Source organism: Elephas maximus, chromosome 11 (assembly GCF_024166365.1).
Source record: "Elephas maximus indicus isolate mEleMax1 chromosome 11, mEleMax1 primary haplotype, whole genome shotgun sequence".
Lineage (NCBI taxonomy): Eukaryota > Metazoa > Chordata > Mammalia > Proboscidea > Elephantidae > Elephas > Elephas maximus.
In genome coordinates, this window is record NC_064829.1 from 88,480,656 (window position 1) to 88,494,146 (window position 13,491).

At 45.9% G+C, this 13,491-nt stretch overlaps 2 protein-coding genes across 2 annotated transcripts in view; both read left to right on the forward strand.

Annotated features, from left to right (window-relative positions):
- Window positions 1–13,491, forward strand: part of LOC126085051 (zinc finger protein 345-like) — a 118,550-nt gene that overhangs the window by 19,644 nt on the left and 85,415 nt on the right.
- LOC126085054 (zinc finger protein 501-like) lies at window positions 131–13,035 on the forward strand. The gene is made up of 4 exons (XM_049900002.1): window positions 131–315; window positions 946–984; window positions 2,895–3,021; window positions 5,270–13,035. The coding sequence occupies exons 2-4, from the start codon at window positions 952–954 to the stop codon at window positions 6,664–6,666; spliced, it is 1,557 nt and encodes a 518-aa protein (XP_049755959.1). The 5' UTR covers window positions 131–315; window positions 946–951; the 3' UTR covers window positions 6,667–13,035.

Below are 13,491 nucleotides of genomic sequence, written 5' to 3' on the forward strand. Positions count from 1 at the left end.
CTTGTGGAAACGCACAAACTACACTACCCAGGCTTCTGTGCGACTAACAGCAACGGCTTGAGCCAATGGAAAACCAAAAAAGGCATTATGCGCATGCGCATGCTGCTTGGGCGGGACTTCCGGCGTCATAGTGATCATTTTGGCTGCTCTTGAGTGCCGGGCGGGTATGGTGGTGAAGCAACCGAGAAGCGGCGAGAGGGCTCGTGGTCTCGACCACACAGAGGAGGGTCTGAGGCTGGGCGGTGACGGTATCCCATCTACAGAGGCGCGGCCATTCTCCGCCTTCAGGCCCCCGCGCTGAGGAACCTGGCTCAGGTGAGTTAGCGTCCCCCAGGCCCTCCCCGTCCTGAACATCTCCCAATCCCCGAGCCCGAATGAGGCCTCTGCTCAGATACCGGCAGCCCAGGCCCTGGTCCTGCACAAGAGGGCGCTTGTAGTGGGGACTCGGTTTCCTGGGGACTGGGTTTTCTGAGAACTCGTGAGATGAGGAGTGAAGGAGACCCTCCGACAAAAGATAAAGACTGGAGGTGCAGCTGAGCCGGAGCAACGGGGAAACCTGGGATACGTCGTGTGTCAGCAGGGATCAGAGAGTGTTAGGAATCGCGCGTGAATGGTAGGCTGGGGGAGTTGTGCTTTCATTCTCAGGACGCTGAGAGCCATGGAGGGTTGTGAACAATAGGGAGATGGTCTGAGTTAAGCTTTTAAATGTGTTCCAAAAGGTGCTAAGAGGAAGAGTAGAAGGGGGATGATGACAGTGAGGCCCATGGAGGCTGAGTCCTTCTCCAAGGTAAAAACAGCACTGAGATATGAGGACCTGCGATAAACGCAACGATTTTCTGGGTCACCTGACTCCTGGGCATAGGAAGTATAGGGAGGGGTAGAGGGAGGCTCAGCCCCTGGAGTCCAGCCATGGTCACCTGTTCTCACGTCTCCCTTTTCCGACAGCTTCCCATGGCTGAAGAAGTGCTTATGGACCCTACACCGGTGAGTAGCAGGTGTCCCAGAGCCCCACTATTCCTGACGTCACTCATACGGTCTCTAAGTTTGTGCTGCCCTGGAACTACTTGCCTGCAACTCTTCTAGCCCTTGAGCCTGGGACCCTGAACACACTCCAAGTTTAGAGTACAAAGTTTAGCTGAGGTGCTGTATGGAGTGGTTCCTGTTGTTGCTAACCAAGGGAGTTGGGGAGGTGTGGAAGGTTGTGCCAAGCATAGGTACCAGCATGTGCAAATACTTGGAGGTGAGGCTGAGCTGGAAGTTTCCAGTTCAGGGTCTCCATTAGTTAGGTCTCCATTCTTTCTCATTGGAAGGGAGACCAGGGGGCAGAGTCAGGGTTGGAATGGCTTCCTGAGAAGTTGGGCATTTATTCTGGAGGTGATGGGAACCGTGGTAGTTTTGGAGCACGGAGAGAGATGATCTGACTGGAGGTATGTTCAGAGTCCCCGGGCTTAGGGACTGGAAGAGTATCAGGCTTCCTGATGCTACAGCATAGAGACCAGACTGTAGGTGTGAGGGGGTGGTAGGAATACCAGGGAGGAGACTACTGCAATAGTCTAGGTACGTGTTGATTATGGTTGGACCAGTGTGGTGGCTGTGCCAGTGAGAGAAATGGTTGGATTCTGGATTCTAAGTAGGCTTGCCTGGATTTTCTGATTTTGAGTGAGATAGAGAAAAGGTAAGAGCCAGGGGTAACTACGTAGTTTTTAGTTTCTGCACCTGGAAAGATGTAAGGTTCATTGACTTAGATGAAGAGTTGGTAGTAGGAGTAATTTTGATTGGGGAACTGAGGTGTTTCCTTTTAGCCATTATGAGTGTAAGATATTCAGAGAACAAATGAGTGGAAGTATCAAGTGGGCAGCTAGACACACAGGTCTGGAACTCTTGGGAAGAGTTTCAGGATGAAAACATCTGCAAAAGGTGGCGGGCAGCATGTAGGGCAGGTGGCTAAGGCTTCCAAGAGATGAGTGGGCATGAGACAGATGTGGAGGCACAAAAGTAATAGAGGCAAGATGACAGTTGAGTTTGCAGCTAAGACTTACCTCTCTGTGGACTCACCAGGATTTTGTTGTGACTCTTGGTAGGGTCTGAGTTGTTGTAGTCAGGCTGGTAGATTAGCTCAGAGGCATAAGTGGTCAATTGTAGAGTCACTTGGCCTGAAGTGGTGGAGGGTCATTGTGGCACAGTTTTGAAGGAGGCCTAGTTGGAAAGAGGAATGCTGTGACTGGTGTGGTTCAGAAAGGGTAGGAGCCATAGGTTTTCTAGTTCCACAGGTGGTTCTGCTTGGCTGAAGTTGAAGCAAGGAACAGAGGCAGGCAGAGAGGCCTTCACAGCAGATTTGTGGCTGCCCCTGGCAGTGGAGACCGTCGGAGGTCTAGGGTAGTACTGGATCCTGTTTGAATGTGCCAAGCCCTCTCTGGATGCCATGTGTATAGTAATGTGGGGAGATCAGATAGATGCATGGTGTGGGAACAGGAGGGGGAAGAGAGTATGGGACAAAGAGTTGTATGCACATGGAGAGAAATGTGAACTGATGATCCCAGAACCCAGTGATGGAGACCTAAGGCTGAAGGTAAGCCCCATATTTGGTTGTATCTGGGAGGCATGATCTTGCAGATCACAGGGAACTACCTGACAAGAGGGTACACACGTGGCCCTGCATGCCAGGCCCAAAGCTTAGATATCAATTTTGTGGCCACGTGCCTGTTGTTGTTGGCTGACACGGCGATCAGTGGGACCATGAGGAGAGAGCAGGTGTCAGTAGCACCAAGGCTTGGTATCTCCTTTGGGGTGGGGAACTGAGGAGGAGGGTGAGTAGGGGATTGATACGTGGAGGATATGTAGAATCCTAGGAGAAAAGCTAATCATAGAATAAACTGTTGTCCCCATCATGGCAGGGCTGTGTGACCTTTGAGGATGTGGCCATTGTCTTCTCCCAGGAGGAATGGGGGCTCCTTGATGAGGCTCAGAGGGTGCTCTACTGTGATGTTATGCTGGAGAACTTTGCAATCATAACATCATTGGGTAAGATCCTCACATCTACTTCAGTGTGCCAAACTGGTTTCTTTCTTCCATCTTTTCCCCAGACACAGCCAGACCATGAGTATTGCTAACTTGTAGACTGTTTGGCATATGTGCTGTGAGTGCCAGTGGTGAACTACATACTGCCCTGAACAGTTTACTCTCTGCCAAGCCCTAACACCTGCATCTCCACAGCATATAGGGAAGAGTCCAGAAGTCAGGAATCTTCCATTCAGCCAAGTGGACCCCACCTTGCTTATCCTCTCCCTGCCTGGGTGAAGTGTTCATATCCATACCGCCTCTGTGCCCCAGACTCTGCCCCCTTCCTCTAGCTGACTTTTCCTCCTGCCTGCCTATGACAGGAATTGCAGGTATTTTCATGATCATGACTTACATGAACTAGCACTATTCTTACATGAGCCTTCTTCCATGTTGTTTTGTACTATTAGTTTTTTTTCTTGTGATCAGTTTTATGCTGAATTGCTCTGGGCCAGTGCTGGCCATGCCTCTCCTGTCTTTCTTTTATGACTTGCCTCATGCAGGACACATAATGAGGATGGGAGTTGAGGGAGAGCCCTGTTGCTTCTCAGGGTAGATATAGCACATGGTGTCAAAGGAGGCCTGGTCCTGCTGAGCCACAGGTGGGGAGGGAACGACAGCAGAGATGTGATCAGATCATACCAGAAACCTATCCTGTGTCCACCAGTGTTTTGGTGTAAATGCCAGTGGCCATACCTCATTTCTACCTTTTGTTTTTTTGTCTATACTTGACACTTGAGGTCTTGTCATTTGAATTTTGACTTCCACACCATTCTGTCTCCAACTTTCTGGCCTCTATCCGTTAACCTGTTCCTCTCCATTGCTCCCTCTTCAATGTTCTCCGACAACAACTGAAACATAATATGTTGTGAAGTTTGTTCATGTTCTTAAATAGTCCTTCAATACCAGCTACTGAATTTCAGCTGAAATTTCCTGGGCCTGTACACCATCTGTAAATCATGCACGTGTCATGAGTTGACAAGGTGTTGACGAAGGCTGATAGCAGAGGAATGTGTTGGAGACTCATGGGGTATACATTAATTTTACCCCAAGAATTTGATCTTTACCCTCTGTTCCTGAGAGATAATCTGTAAAAACAAAACAAAACAAAACAAAAAACCTTGGAATGTAAGTATCTTTGATAAGTATTCCAGACCACACCTAACTAACTGGTTATGCTGGTGATGTAATAAGGTGACTCTGGGGTGGGGGCTGGAAAGACCCACTGTGTAATATCTCATGATCACCTTGTGGTATTGGCTGATGTCAGGAGAGAGGCTGCAGTTTGTATTTCATAATGAGGCCGCAATAAAGACTCTGGACACGGAACTCCTTAGGCTTCCTGGTTGGTGAAAGACATCCATGGACATGGGAGGGTATCTCAACCTTTTTTGGGACATGAAAGCTTGGCATTGTAACCCTTATAGACATTGTCCTATGTGTTTCTTGGTTTATATCCTTTTTTTCTATAATTGTAAGTATAGCACTTTCCATGACTCTGAGTCCCTCCAGTGAATTATTGAACCCAAGGGAGTGGTGGGAGCCAGCAGGTATGGGTTGACAGGGAGCTGGGAACCCCTTAGCTTATGGCAGTTATTCTGAGGGGGTAGAGGGCATCCCCAAATTTGTAGCCAACAGGTCAGAAGTGAGGGAGCCCAGGGGAGGCCCTTCAGCTTGTGACTGGTATCCTTAAGGGATAATGAGAAAACCCCAGATTTGTAGCCAGCAAGTCACAAGTTAATGTGTTGTGTGGACTTCCAAACTTGCAGTTAGCATCAGTAGCCTTAGGCCTACTTGGCAGTTTGGAAGACTGCGTTCTTTAACTAGTGAGGTCTGACCTAGCTTCAGTGGTTAGGGTCAGAGGGAGAAGTGCTTATGTGCAGCTGGTGTCAAAACAGAAGTGGAACAGAACTGAACAGAGAAGTAAAAAGTGGTTTCAGGAAAAAGTGGATTTGATTGATCCTCTTACCCTGCCTCTTCTTCCCGAGCTGCACCCCATCCTTCTGTCCCTTCTCTTGTGAGCCCTTCCCCATTCTGTGGTAGTTAGATGACCAGTATGACAAGGCAGCCCCTTCCTGAACCTGCCTCCAGCTTCCTCATCCTCAGAACAATCCTGTGGACTCTTTCCAATTTGTGTGTGACACACACCTATGATGGGAATTCTCCCTCTCACTGTCGTCAACTTGAATTATCAGCATTTCTCTGATTTCAGGTTTTTGGCATGGAACGGAGGAGAAGGAGACATCTTCTGAGCACAGTGTTTCTTTAGAACGAGTGTCACAGGTCAGGACTCCACAGGCAGATTCATCCACCCAGAAGACTCAGCCCTGGGAGATACGTGTCCCTGCCTTGAAAGACGTTGTGGCTGAGCACAAAGCAACAAACCCTGGGCAGAACCTGTACTTGGGTGGGGCATATGTGAGAGCCTCTTGGCTCAGTACAAAACTTCCCCAGCACCAAAAGCATCACAGTGGAGAGAAACCCTTCAGGAGGGATGTGGACGGGGCCTTGTTTGTAAAGAGCTGCAGTTTCCAAGAGTCATGGCAGCACTTCATCCGTGGGGAAGTTGGGAAGGACTCTACTGTCCCCTTAGGTCTTTTCCAGCACCAGGTCATTCCCAATGGTGAGAAGCCACTAAGTGGCCTTGTGTGTGGGGAGGCCTTTCACTGTGGAAAGGGTCATTACAAGTGGGAAGAATGCGGGAAAGGTTTTAGACACAAACACACACTTAATCACCACCAGAGCGTCTGTCCTGGAAAGGGGCTTTGTGAGGGTAGCAAATATGAAAAAGCAATCAGCTGCAAGCACAGACTTGTTCAGCAGCAGGGAATTCACACTGGAGAAAGGCCATATGAGTGTGGTGAATGTGGGAAATTTTTTAGCCTAATGTCCAGTCTTATTCGACATCAGAGAATTCACACTGGTGTAAGGCCTTATGGATGCAGCGAATGTGGAAAATTCTTTGCTCACAACTCAGTTCTCATAAAACACCAGAGAATTCACACTGGAGAAAGGCCTTATGAATGTAGTGAATGTGGGAAATCGTTTATTCGCAGTTCCGGCCTCATTCAGCATCAGAGAGGTCACACAGGAGCAAGGCCTTATGAGTGTATTCAGTGTGGGCAATGCTTTAGCCAAAGCTCCACCCTTATCCAACACCAGAGAGTTCACACTGGAGAAAGGCCTTATGAGTGCGACGAATGTGGCAAATCCTTTAGCCGTAGCTCCACCCTCATTCAACACAGGAGATCTCACACGGGAGAAAGGCCTTATAAGTGCAGTGAATGTGAGAAATCCTTTCGCCAAAGATCTGGGCTCGTTCAGCACCAGAGGGGTCATGTAGGAGCAAAACCTTACGAGTGTAAAGAATGTGGGAAATTCTTTAGTCAAAGCTCTGGCCTCATTCAACACCGCAGAGTCCATACTGGAGAAAGACCTTACGAATGCAGCGAATGTGGAAAGTTCCTTAGCAGTCGCTCTCACCTTAATGTACACAAGAGAATTCACACCGGAGAAAGGCCTTATGAGTGCAGTGTATGTGGGAAATCCTTTAGCCAAAGTTCCACACTTACTCAACATCAGAGAGTTCACAGGAACAAGGCCTTATGAGTGTCACGAATGTGCGAAATCCTTTAGCCAAAGCTCCAGCTTCATTCAATACTGAAACCTTCGTAGCAGAGAAAAGCCTCAGGAGAGTGGCAGATGTGAAAGCCCTCATTCCAAGGGCTAATGCTCACAAAAGAAAGTTCGCAAACCAGAAAGACTTTGCACCTGCAGAGAGTGTCCTCCCTCTCTGTTCAATATATTGGCCCTAGAGAGGCTTTGTCAGGGATCCATCTGCTGGAAGTTGAACCTCTGGCTTCTGAATGTCCAGAGTGGTGAGAATCCTGAAATTCCAGGCCTGTGCGAAGCTTTCATGACTGCATTGCACATTGTACACTTCCAGGACCTGCCTCAGAGTTGTATTACTGTCAGTTTCTATGGCAGAAACCATGTCACCTCTACCATCTTGCAGGTTCTCAGTCATCCTTAGTCACCCCAGTTTGCTCAGGCACAAGGCACACAGCTGTGTTATCGCCCTTCCCTGGAGGAAATCATGAGTAGTCTGAGCCTTTAAGGGAACTTAATCCCCTTCTACAGAAACAAGCAAACAAAAGCAACCAGACCTGTTGCCATTATGTGTTTTCTGATTCATGACTACCCCTTCTGTTACACAGTAGAACTGCTCCATAGGCTTTTTTGGCTGCAATCTTTATGACAGCAGATTGCCAGTCCCTTTTTCCATGGTGCTGCTTAGTAATCAAGCACAGTTTGCCCCACCCAGGAACCTTGAAAGCCAATAAGCCAAAAAACCAGGCCCTTTGCCATCGAGTCGATTCCGACTCACAGCAACCCTATAAGACAGAATAGAATTGCCACATAGGGTTTCCAAGAAGCAGCTGGTGGATTCTAACTGCTGACCTTTTGGTTAGCAGCTGAGCTCTTAACCACTGTCCCACTAGGGCTCCTGAAAGCCAATAGAATTTATTTTATTAGGAAATATGAGCCTTTAAACCTTAATTCCCAAATTGTCACATTTATTTACCCCTCTCTTTTTTTTGTAAAAATGTACATATTATGTAAATATCTTGTGTATTTTTTTTTATACCCTTGTGAGGAAACCTTACACATCATGTTATCTTAATCTTCACTAGATTTAAAATCAATATAGGGTTGAGTGCCCATACATATCACATTTTCAAAATGTAAACAGATCTACATTAAAAATTAATCTGATGTGAATTTGACAGTTATTTTAGGCTGACCCTTCTGAAAGTTCTTAGAACTTGTTGAAGCCTGTGTTGATATTCCAAAAGAATCTACCTCACGTGGTCAACTGTTCTGCAGCAAAAATCTCTAACATCTTATATTAGGGATATCATTTCTACTGAATATGTTCAGTGTTTCCTCAATAATGCCATAACACCCGCATTACTGTATCCTCCTTTGCACTCACTTATGTAGTCACCAGAAAGGTTTCATACTACCCTTAAATTATGTGTTATTAAAAGTTCTGGCTCCTTCAATACTTTAAATAGACCCCATCATTTCTGTTCATTTGGTCTTTGTGATCCCTGTAATTTATTGGCATTAACTGTTGTCAAAAGGAAAAAAATTTTATTAGCCAGTAAGAGTTAACAGGGTTTATTGAGCAATAAGCTGTTCAAGAACAAGAAGCACCAAACAGAAAACCCACAAGGCGTTCCTTTAAGCAGCACAGGTTCAGGCTTTTTAATAGCAGGGGATTTCTAGTAGAGAAGGTATAATTATTGAATCTTGGGTATGTCTTTAATGAAAGGAGGGTCTTACAAACCAGGGGTCTTTCTGTCATTGTTTTAATTGTGAAAATATACATAACAGCTGTCTTAGGCTGGGTTCTGTACAGGAGCAAAACCAGTAAAGCATATATAGAGAGAGAGAGAGATTTACATCAAGGAAATGGCTCACACGGTTTTTTGAAGTTATAACGTCCCAAGTCCATAGAGCAGGAAAGATGCTTCTCCTGATTCATGTAGCCGCAGGGGCTGGTGAACTCAAGATCAGCAGGCTGGAAAGCAAGGCTGTTGTTTACAGGCTGTGAAGACTGACGAATCTCAAGATGAGCAGGCAAGACCACAGGTAATCTGCTAGCTCAGGTCCCAAGAACTAAAGGTCAGATGAACAGGAGCCAGCTGCAGGGTCCAGAACAAACAAAATCCTCAGCAAGAATAACAGTAAGGACTAGGTGGGGGAGAGTGGAGAGATGAAGATTGAGGGGGCGGTGAGCCGCCACAGGTCCTGTCCTCACCGGTATCACTCACAGCAGATCCCATCATGGGGGTGACTGTGTATCAAATCTCAACAGGGAAGGGATCATATTACACAATTGCCGAAACAGAATCATGGCCTAGCCAAGTGCACACACAATCTCAACCTATCACAAAAACAGAATTTCAACGATTGCTACACATACAATTCAGTAACATTGATTACATTCACACTATCCTTTTCCAAATCATTCCCCTACCATGAACAGCCTCAGTGGCCCGTAAGCAAAGACTTTCCCCATCCCTTGGAAATCATTTAATGATTGGTTTTTATGTATTTGCTTATTTCACATAGGTGAGACAGTCCAGTATTTGTCCTTTGTAACTGACTTATTTCTCTCAGGATGATGTTTTGAAAGTCCATGTCGTGGCATGTATTGGGACTTCATTTCTCTTGATGGTTGAGTATTATTGCATTGTGTGGCTATACTACCTTTTGTTTATCTATTCATCTGTTGATGGACATTTTGGTTATTTCCACCTTTTGGCTATTGTGAAAAGCGTGGCAACGAAGATTGTTGTACAGGTTTCTGTTTGCATTCCTGCCTTCACTTCTTAGTATATACCAAGGATTGGGATTGCAGGGTCATATGGCTCTACGTTCATGTTCTATGTTCAACTTTTGAGGAACCACCAAACTTTTTTCAAAGTGGCTAGCAAATTCACATTTCTGTTAGCAGTGGATGAGGGTTCCAGTTTCTAGACAACCTTGTCAGCACTTGCATTCTGCTTTTTGATCATTGCCATTCCAATAGTTGTGAGATGTTATCTCATTGTGGTTTTGATTTGCAGCTCAGTTAGAATTGACTCAGTGGCAACCGGTTTGTTTGTTTTTGGTAATAGCTAATGACATTGGGCATCTTTTTTCTTAATTTTTTATTTAATCTTTAACACTAGTCTGAGCATAAAAATGTCACTCCAGTGCCTGAAATTATACAGGAAAAAGATCTCTGTGTTTTGGTGCACATGGCCGCATCGTGAGTTCCTATGTTGTCTTTGTTGCCAGACCCACTGCTGTGGTTCAGTTCCAGGGATTCCTTCCTCCATAGTGCAGTAGGGTGATGCCCCTGAGACATCCCACTCTATGCCTGTCTTAGGCTGGGTTCTCTAGAGAAGAAAAACCAATGAAAGATATAGAGAGATTTATATCAAGGAAATGGCTCACATGGTTGTAGAGGCTGGCAAGCTCCCAAGTCCATGAGTCAGGTGTTAGACTGGAGGCTTTTCCTGACTAACATAGCAGCAGGGGTTAAAGAACCTAAGAGTGACAGGTCTGACAAGAAGCTGCTGGCTCACAGGCTATGAAGGCTGACAAATCCAAGATCAGCAGGAAAGAAGACAGGCTGCTGGCTCAAGCCCCAAGAACTGGAGGCCAGATGTTGAGCCAAATGGAGGATCCAGAGCAGAGCAAAGACCAGTCAGCTTTGCCATAAAGTCCACATATATTGAATATAGATCACACTTCCAAAGAAACTCCCTTTCAGCTAATTGGCTGCTCATAGAAGATATCATCATGGAGGTGATTACATCATTACAGAACTGCCAAAATATGTTATAACCCAAACCACTAAGAATCATGGCCCAGCCAAGTTGACCCATAATCTTAACCTTCGCAGTCCATCCCTTATCCATGTGGCACCTGCGCACATCTCTTTAAAGCATACATAATCTCTGAATAAACTCCATTATAAAATCATATTTGTGTCTAACATAGCACTAACATGCATACAACTGAAAATGCACTAGCCCTGTTTACGTCTTATTTTATAATTAAAGACAAAAATATTTGGTGCACACATACAAGGAAGAAATATAATAATTACAGTGCCTATTTCTGCAACCGGTCATGTGGTCATAACTGGTATTTACAACTACCTACTTTGAAAACTCATACTGTAGTCCCTTTACCCTCAGCAAGTACCTCAGCTGGTCATGGTTCTTTGCCTGGTTCAGTGACCCAAACCTTCATTTCTGAAGGATCTGGGCCATTAGTAGTCATGTCAGAATTAGTTTGCTGTAGTTTTCCATTGACTTTAATCATAGGCATGGTAGTACTAAGAGACATCCTAAGGGATCTCCTCTATTCCCCACATACTCTTCTTTACCTCCATTATGTAATATCAATGCAATTTCCTCTTGGTAATCAGGATCAATCGTATAAGCCAATATGGTAACTCCCTTCTTTCCTGTTGATCCAAAGGCATAAGGAGCATAACGTGGCAGGGTTGCATTCTTAACTTAATGATGAATAGAATCAATGATTTTTTCCAGGTTGGAGCATCCCTCCCTTTGGAACTAAAACCTCTACTTGCACAGCATAGGGTCACAGGGTCAGGAAACATTAGTTTTGTGAGTGGGTCACTAGGGGTAATAGTGAGTGGTGCCACTCCAATTTCCGCCCTTTGATTCCTGGACCCATGGATCCTGGCTATGGAGAAAGAGCACCATATACTGAACACTGGTTTAGAGCATATACAGCCTCCTGGAGGACATTGCCCCAAACCGACAAGGCATTGCCACCTAGTTGGCACCATAATTGTGTCATTAGAAGGCCATTCCATTGTTCTGTGAAACCAGCTGCATCAAGATAATGGGAAACATGGTACGTGAATTCCATGAGCATGGGCCCATTGCCACACTTCATTTGCTGTGAAATGAGCCCCTTGATCAAGACAATGCTGGGTGAGATCCCATGATGGTGGGTAAGGCATTCCGTAAGTTCATGGATGGTAGTTTTGGCAGAAACATTGCATTCAGGGAAGGCAAATCTGTATCCAGAATAAGTATCTATTCCACTCAGAACAAAACACTACCCTTTCCATGATGGAAGTAGTCCAATGTAATCAACCTGCCACCAGGTTGCTGGCTGACCACCTCAAGGAATGGTGCCATATTGGGGACTCAGTGTGGTCTCTGCTGCTGGCAGACTGGCCACTCAGCAGTGGTTGTAGCTAAGTTGGCCATGGTGAGTGGAAGTCCATGTTGCTGAGCCTTTGCATAACCTCCATCCCTGCCACCAAGACCACATTGTTCATGAGCACATTGGGCAACGGCAGGAGTGGCTGTGGGAAGAGGATGACTGGTTTCCACAGAACGCGTCATCCTATCCACTTGATTGTTAAAATCCTCCTCTGCCAAGGTGGTGAACATTCAAATGAGACACAAATATCTTCACTCCTTTGGCCCGCTCTGAGAGGTCTATTCACATACCTCTTCCCCATACCTCCTTGTCTCCAATTTTCCAATCATGTTCCTTCCAAGTTCCTGACAATCCAGTCAAACCACTGGCCACGGCTGATGAATCGGTATACAATTTGCACATCTAGCCATTTCTTCCAAGTAAAGTGGACAACAAGGTGCACTACTAGAAGTTATGCCCATTGGGAGGATTTTCTTTACTACTGTACTTCAGGGAGGTCCCAGAAAGAGGCTGTAGTCCTGCTGTTGTCCACTTTTGAGTGGTGCCAGTATATTGCACAGAACCATCTGTAAACCAGGCACAAGCTTTCTCTTCTTCAGTCAACTGATTGTAAGGAACTCCCCATGAGGTCATAGGTGCATACGGGGAGATGGAAGGTAATGTGACAGGAGTGGAAACCATGGGTATTTGGGCCACTTCCTCATGCAACTTACATGTGACTTCAGGCCCTGCTTGGGCCCGATCATGTATATACCACTTCCATTTAATGATGGAGTGCTCCTGTGCACGTCTAACTTTATGGGTCTGTAGGCCACACAACACCCTGTTCATGTTATAGCTCGGGCTGCATGGTGACTTGGTGTCCTGTGGTTAAGTATTTAGTCTCTACTAAGGCCCAGTAACAAGCCAGAAGCTGTTGCTCAAATGGAAAGTAGTTATCTACAGAGGATGATAGGGCTTTCCTCTAAAATCCTAAGGGTCTGCACTGTGTTTCACTGATAGGGGCCTGCTAAAAACTCCAAACAGCATCTTTATCTGCCACTGACACTTCACGCACCATTGTATCAGCTGGATCATATGGCCTAAGTGGCAGAGCAGCTTGCGTGGCAGCCTGAACCTGTTGCAAAGCCTTCTCTGGGTCTGGGCCCTACTCACAACCAGCAGTTTTTCAAGTCACTTTATAAATAGGCCAGAGTAGCACACCCAAATGAGAAATGTGCTGCCTCCAAAATCCAAAGAAGCCCGCTGGGCATTGTATCTCCTTTTTAGTTGTGGGATGCAATAACTTATCCTTCACTTTCAAAGAAATATCTCGACATGCCCCACACCACTGGACCCCTAGAAATTTCACTGAGTTGGAAGGCACTTGAATTTTTGTCAGATTGAATTTACTCCCTCCGGTACCCAATAAGTCCAGAGTTGTTGATAACTTCTTCCTTACTAGGTCCAATAGGCATAATGTCATCAATGTAATGGACCAGTGTGACATCTTATGGAAGGGAAAGGTGGTCAGGGTCCCTGTGGACTAAATTATGACATAGAGCTGGAGAGTTGATATACCACCGAGATAGGACAGTGAAGGTGTACTGCTGGCCCTGCCAGCTGAAGGCAAACTGCTTCTGATGGTCTTTCGAAATAGGTATGGAGAAAAAGACATTAACCAGGTCA